The sequence below is a fragment of the Sphaeramia orbicularis genome, chromosome 22 (assembly GCF_902148855.1).
Source record: "Sphaeramia orbicularis chromosome 22, fSphaOr1.1, whole genome shotgun sequence".
Lineage (NCBI taxonomy): Eukaryota > Metazoa > Chordata > Actinopteri > Kurtiformes > Apogonidae > Sphaeramia > Sphaeramia orbicularis.
In genome coordinates this window covers 37,459,248-37,466,608 of record NC_043978.1, presented here as the reverse complement: position 1 = coordinate 37,466,608, position 7,361 = coordinate 37,459,248, and the positions used below count along the sequence as shown (strand labels likewise).

At 40.8% G+C, this 7,361-nt stretch overlaps 1 protein-coding gene across 1 annotated transcript; it reads left to right on the top strand.

Annotated features, from left to right (window-relative positions):
• Positions 1-2,211, top strand: gjb10 (gap junction protein beta 10). Its single transcript, XM_030125908.1, has 2 exons — positions 1-156; positions 595-2,211. Exon 2 carries the CDS (start codon positions 690-692, stop codon positions 1,479-1,481), a length of 792 nt encoding a protein of 263 aa, XP_029981768.1. The 5' UTR covers positions 1-156; positions 595-689; the 3' UTR covers positions 1,482-2,211.
• The last annotated feature ends 5,150 nt before the right edge of the window (positions 2,212-7,361 follow it).

Here is a 7,361-nt window from a genome sequence, read left to right as displayed (position 1 = left end):
GAGGAGTGAAAAGACATGGCAGAGGCAGAAGAAAAAACCAACTCCACCCCTTCCACTCCCGTTGAGTTGAGAAACCCACACAGTCCCATCGGTGAGATTCATCCAAAGCCCGTTCCTCCGCTCCGACAGGGAACCGCGAACAAAAGTCTAAAAACTGTAAGTACGCAAATAAATACGTGAAGTTTCACATCGGAATGGAGGACAGAGTGTTTTATGCGTGTGTTAATCTGTGTTGAGCGAGTTTTAAAGTTGGCCGTTTGGCTATGCGCAATTACGCACGAAATGTGTAAACTGTAGAAGTCGGGTCGGTGTGAAAGTGTGAAGTAAAGGAGAGTTGTGTGATTTTATCTGAGTACAGCGACAACACAAAAAGGCCTGCTTAGATAGCCATGGATTCATAGGTTTAATAAACAAAAAGTTTAGGTGATTTCGGTGCTTGTTTGTTTGTTTGTTTAGGCTATTTATTTATTTATTTATTTATTTTAGGGCGATCCAAACACGTGACTTCTACTGGCCGAACTCCAGAACAGTTCATTGTTCTGTCATACTTTTAACAGCAGTGTAATAATGCCTGTGTTTTCTTGTGTTTGGCAGATACCTTCAGTTTGTCTGTGCCATTTCAGCTGTAGAGAGCCTTCCTCTGTCTTCCATCAGCAGGAAGAGAAGACAGGCTGTGAACAAACCTAGTCATGAACTGGGCATTTCTCCAGGGCCTCCTCAGTGGGGTGAACAAGTACTCCACAGCCTTTGGCCGAGTGTGGCTCTCCATTGTTTTCCTCTTCAGGGTCATGGTGTTCGTGGTGGCAGCAGAGAAGGTATGGGGTGACGAGCAGAAAGACTTCAAGTGCAACACAGCCCAGCCAGGGTGCCACAACGTCTGTTATGACCACTTCTTCCCGGTGTCACATGTGCGTCTGTGGGCTCTGCAGCTCATCTTCGTCACCTGCCCTTCGCTGCTGGTGGTGATGCATGTCGCCTACAGGGAGGACAGAGAGAGGAAGCACCGGCTCAAGTATGGAGAAAACTGCCGCAAGCTCTACCAAAACACCGGCAAGAAGCGTGGCGGTCTGTGGTGGACGTACGTCCTGACTCTGGTGTTTAAAATAGGTGTGGACGCCACCTTCGTCTACCTCCTCTACCACATCTATGAGGGATACGACTTCCCCTCTCTCATCAAATGTACTCAGGTGCCATGTCCCAATACGGTGGACTGCTTCATTGCTCGACCCACTGAAAAGCGAATCTTTACCATCTTCATGGTGGTCACTAGCCTGGCCTGCATCGTGCTGTCTGTTTTTGAAATCCTCTACTTGATTGGCAAACGCTGCGCTGAATGTTTGACAGGGGAAAAACGCTCCCATCGCCCCATGACCAACACCATGTCCAGTGGAAGCAGCCTGATGGAGGCCAACAACCTAAAGATGAGCAAATCCAACACCCCAGAAACACCCGCTCCTTCGTACAGCGTTGCAATATCTTGAGAAAACGAGAGTGGGCAATGACTCTAAGAGAAACAAGACATGAAAAAGGAAAGGGCTCCTTCCCAAACCACAGGCACTTCCTTAAAAGACATGTTAGCAGATGTGTCTTTTCAGAGACTTAAACCTTAATGGAGGTAGTTCCTTCCTGTGTCTTAGTCAAAGAAGTGGGAACACTGAACTGCAGACTAGAGGAGCATTGAAATAAACAGTGTGCTTGCCACATGTATCATTGATCAAGAATGTTCTCCCTGGTTTTGGTTCGAGTCACAGTATTTATAGATGAAACGACATAAGTTTGTGTGTTGCAGTGTCATATCCAGCCATGAGATCAATTACTGGAGTCAGCCAAGTAGAGTTATACAAACACATATGGTTTTCTGTCTAAAATTTTCCCTCTTCTCTGCGCCCAGACTCTCAATGTTTTGTGTAAGGTTTTACTCCACACTGGCTGTTCTCTTCCATCCTCAAAGTCAAGACAGCTCAGATCGACTTCTTTGTGAATACTGTACTTTATATAATTTATCTACAAGCCTGAGCGACTGTGCTGTGCATGTTACTGTCGTTAACTGTTTCAACTGCTTTCACAGGCAGCAGAGAGTAATGAAGCTGAAATGCAGTTTTGTAAACAGATGTTGAGGATGTGTGTATGTTAGAGAAAACTGAAATGCAGCGTGATTGCAAGATTGTTCATATATTTTTTTTTTTTATTAAAGATCATTTTCATTTTTGAGTTCTGCTTGGGTTGTTTTTTTTTTTTTTTTTTTTTTTTTTTACATAAAGCCAGGAAAAAAAGAAAGGCTCATAAACTGAAGTGCAAACTGCTTTAACTTCATAAGAAGCAGCTACAATAAACAGTTTTTATTTAAGTGTCTTAAACAGGACGTATCCTCATAAGCAACACCACTTTCTGTCTTTCCAAACCAGCTGCCTTCTGTGTGTGAGTGATTTGTAGATTTTGTACAAGACTGTGGTTTAAAGAGAAACAAAAAACCTCACTGACTTTTCATTTTTTCCGTGTGCTTCATAAAGTCTTCCTTCCCGCTGGCCGTAGATTGCTCTGTTGCTAGGAGCAGCACCCTCATTGTTTGGGTTGATTGGTACTTTTAGCCAAGCAGAGGAGGAGTCTCTGTTCAGTTTGATTCACCCACGCTGACGTGTGGACCCACCCAGTACAGGAATCTGTCATTCCATTCCTGCTTCAGAATGGAGAATTCCAGTGTTTTCACAGTAACCCGTGATAAGAAAAATGTAGCGTTGTGATAACAAACAAAAAAAAATAAAAAATGAAATGGAGTCGAAGGATGGCACAAAAAGTCATATTTTCCAAGTCAGCCGGTTGTGGTTGTGAGCTATGCAGACATTTTCAGTGTTATCTGAGGTTTTTTAGATTGCTACCTCATGCTGAACTTACTCCTTCACCTGAAAACGACTGAATAAATCAGGTTTATAGCTCAAAGCAATAAAGATGACATTTAAAAAACTCGAACAGCAAAGTGTCTTTCCACAAACAACCATCTGATAATCTACAGACACCACTACTTCAGCAGACACTATTTCCGATGGAAACTATTAACAGAGGTCTGTGGATTATCACACTAACTGGAGCAGTAAAGTTTGTGTTTTGTGTTCCTCATATGTCTTTGCCTTCATTGTGTTGACCTGACAGCACAAATCACACACATATAAACCTAGGACTGATTTGGATTGAAGTCACCACTTTCACACTTTTTCGAGGGGGTAGATCTGAGTTGTTCATTTTCTCCAACCTGACTGGGTGGGTCTGTAAATAAACCCACAATTACTCTCATTACTAGACCCTTCCCACTGTCTGGGGTATTATCTGCCTTTTTTGTTCCTGCACTGGTACATTTCCTTCTTTTCACAGTACCAGCATTGAACACTAATGTTTATCCTGTTGTGTTGGTCATACTTGTTCAAACTTGCAGCTGGCAGAGCTTGACTCACACTGTGCATTCTTCCAGGTGTGTCTCAATGAACTGCCTGGACCAGTTCTTCATCTGGAGCCAGCAGGCTGACTTTTCTTCCCCTTCCCCCAGCATATGTATAATCTTCTTCTCCTGAACTGCTCTGCATCATAAGTACAGGTGTTACGTGCACATCCTCAACCATTTCACCATTTCCTGAGAGGAATAGCTCTTGAGGAAGTTTTGCACTTTAGACGGAACCTTATTGTTTTTCTTCTCATGGTAATTTCCCTATTCACATCAAATTTTATTTATATGGTGTCACATCATAACAAAAGTTGTCTCATGACACTCTATATTTAGAGCTTGTCTAAACCAGACTCTTCAGCCAATTTACAGAAACCCAACAGAATCCTCCAGGAGCAAACACTTGGTTACAGTGGTGAGGAAAAATGCTCTTTTAACAGGCAGAAACCTCGAGCAGACCCCAACTCTTGGAGGATGGTCATTTACCTTGACCAGTTGGGGGTTAAAGAAAGAAGATCAAAGGAAGAGAAAGAGAGAGAGATGGGGGGGGGCACATGGTTGCACAGAAAACTGCACTACAACTGTTAGAAACAACTGGTGCAAGTATAATTACCAACAGCTTGAACAAATGTCCATAATTGTTAATACTACTACTCCAAACATAAGTATTAACAGTGGATATACTACTACTGATGTTAGTACCTCTAATAGAAGCATCTACCATCTGTGCAAATATGTAATAAACATTATCACAACTATATGAATAATTGAGTGATGACGATAAAGGCAGGGAAGAGGCAGGACCACACAGATGAAAATATATGCAAAAAATGTCCAATAAAGTCAAAAAAAATGTGATGACTACAGGGCATAGTTAGATTAATGTCTTGCACATAACATTAAATGTGACACTAAATGTAATGATCCTAATATCTATATAGAACATGGTCTTTTTTCAGTGGTGTCTTTCAGGTCCGAGAGGAGTACCATAATTATACAGGAAGAGACTACTGATTAGCAGTGTGTGGTTTATTGTGTTTGTGTCTCCGCTCAGGCGACACTCATTGGCTAGAGTAATTATGTCCTTCCGTCCCACTCTCATGAACGTGATATCTCAGAGAGAATTCTTTTCACTTCAAATGTTCGACTTGGAGTCAAGGATGAACTGATTAGAATTCAGTGGTCTAAGGTGCAGGTCAGTGTGAACTCATGACTTTTGGCTGTAACTCAAGAATTCATGTGATGATCATGATGAAATTTCACACAACATAAGCATAAAATAAGATAATAAGTCTCATTATTCAGTGCCATAACTCAAGAATAGAAGGACACTGTGACCACATTTATTCTCTGGTTGGATACAGACTTGGTGACACTGGTCTTGGATGTCCACAGTATCACAGTGCTGTGTTTCCCAAACTTGAGGGCGGTGCCCAAAATGGGTTGCGGAGGTGGTTTTATTGGGTCTCTAATTGTAACAAAGAAAAACATAGTAAATATGTGATACATGAATTCATGTTACTAATTAAAAAGGAAGAATAATGTTCTCTGGGGATAGTTTATAAATGTTGACCATGTGAAATGCAGAGGAGAGGCCTCAGGAAAAGATAGAAAACTTAACAAGATGAAAATTACATGATGAGATGGACAAGATGTAACGGACAAAAATGTTGTAAAAGACAAAAAACTTGTAAAAGACTTTAAGAGACAGTGTTTTGAAAAGTGAAGATCTATGGCAATTTATGACATATTTTCCTAAGTTTGCTAAATAAGACAACACCAGGTTTCTCTTCTCAGTTTCAAGGTGTTAAAGATACAGATATAGATCTTCTATGCTGCCAAATTGAGATTATGTGAGGAGCTTCCATGTTTTATAGAGTCAAATGAAGCTTATTTTCAGTTGTCTATAGGGTTTTTTGGGTCATTTCTGAGGCTTTTTGTGGTGGGTTGCCAATGACTATGTGGTCTGGAAATGGTAATTTTTAAAAAACGTGTGTGAAGTGTTTTAGATAATTCCTTATGCATTAATAAGTGCTCCTTGAGGTGTTTCATGTTTCTTGTAATGTTTTGTCAATGTGATCACTAATGGACCTGGTGCTGGAGTATCTAGACTGTATTGTGTTGCGGTATAGTCAGGGTCAAACCCCCCCCCCCCCCCCCCCCCCCGGGAAAACAACAAACTACTTACTGTCAGGGTCAGGGTTAAAATGTTGGGTTCTATCAGAGTTAACTTCATTAACCAGGGATATGAACACATACAAGGAATTCTGTCGCTGTGAAATGGATGTAACTGGTTACTTGAGTGGGTTGCGTTTGTCATGTATCTGCTGTAAATCTAAACTGGCATCTCAAACCTACCCTCTCATTATTAGACACAACTATACTTTACATTTAACACAGACAATCTCTATCAAATAACATGTCTGAATGTGCATCTTGGTGGAGAAATACTGCTGTTCTAGGCCTGCAAAGCCCATTCAGACATTGTACAGTGTGTGACATTGAGCTCTGCAAATACTTGTCTTGACTTGAAATTAGTGATGTATAAACAGAAAAAAAGCCTTTTATGCTATAGTAATAAGTAAACACACACCTCAAACACTGAATGCAAGCATCGGCCTGCAGAAACCACCATGCTCTGGCACAGCAGCGGCATGATACTAAGCTGACATCTGATGCTCTTTATATCATCTAGGGGCTAAAAAGAGCCTGTAAACACTACTTATTACTGCTTTCTTATCAGAAAATAATATTAAATGTTCGAAGGAGAAACAGTCACTGAAATAAAACAGATAGCTTGGGCATAAAAGTGCCTAAAGAGACAAGAGCTACAAACAAGGAAGAGCTTTTCATTCATGAACTGTGCTATTTGAAAACAAAAGGAAATACAATACACCATTCTTTGCAGACCTGTTAATGTTACAAAAAGGTATGGAAAAAATTAACAATAGGAGGTTCTTACGAAAGACCAGCAGAGAGCTGTGCATGATAGATAACAGGTTTAGACTTGGTGAAAGTTTGGACAAGGACATGGCAGACTCTAGCCATTTTTTGAAAGCTACTCAGCCACTCCACTGTCTCAGAATTTAACATTGCCTAAGTCATACTGTTACTAACACACAACAGCAAAACACGTAATCTGCCTGAGGGTGTGTCTGCCTATGTGAAGTATTCAGAAACAAGCTGGGACAAAGAAACATCCTTGCTCCTGGGAACGTGGTACAAAATAGAAGGGCACTCCTCCGGCAAGGCCATATACTAATGTAGCTCAATCAAACGCAGCAGCTAACCCTGTTAGAAACAGAGAAGGTGGGTGGGGGGATGGGGGGCTATATATACAGGCCTCACTACCTTTTTTTCTGGATTTGCTCCAGGACTCTAGGGGTTACTTCCTGGCTCTTGCCTTTTTTGTTAACAATTTTGCTGATACAGATAATATGCTTGAAGCTGTTACCCTCTGGAGAATGCAGTGGATAAATCTGAAGGTGAAGCTGACTCTGTCCCCGTTAAGACTGTAGATATCACGCTGACTTAATGGGACACAACCCCTAGACCCTTAAATTTACAATCGAGAGACAAAGTAGGGACAAAACTAAGACTTTAACCCTCAAAGACCTAAACAGCCACTGGCTACCAAAAATACTGATCTAAAATCTTTAATAACTTTCAAACTACTAATCATATTACCACATATGAACAGGTCAGATAAGTTGCAGTTTCTCAGCTTTTCACTGGTATCTGATGTGTTTTATTTGGATGATCAGACAATTGTTGTGAATGTGGAAACACTTTCATTTTGTGCATTGATTCACCAGTAAAACCCATGTAGTCTGACAAATGATAATTGTAGCAGATGCTTGTTTTTATGTTCAGTTGATATATTTTTTCCATTTCCTGTGTTTTTATATAATACGAAGAAAAATAGAAA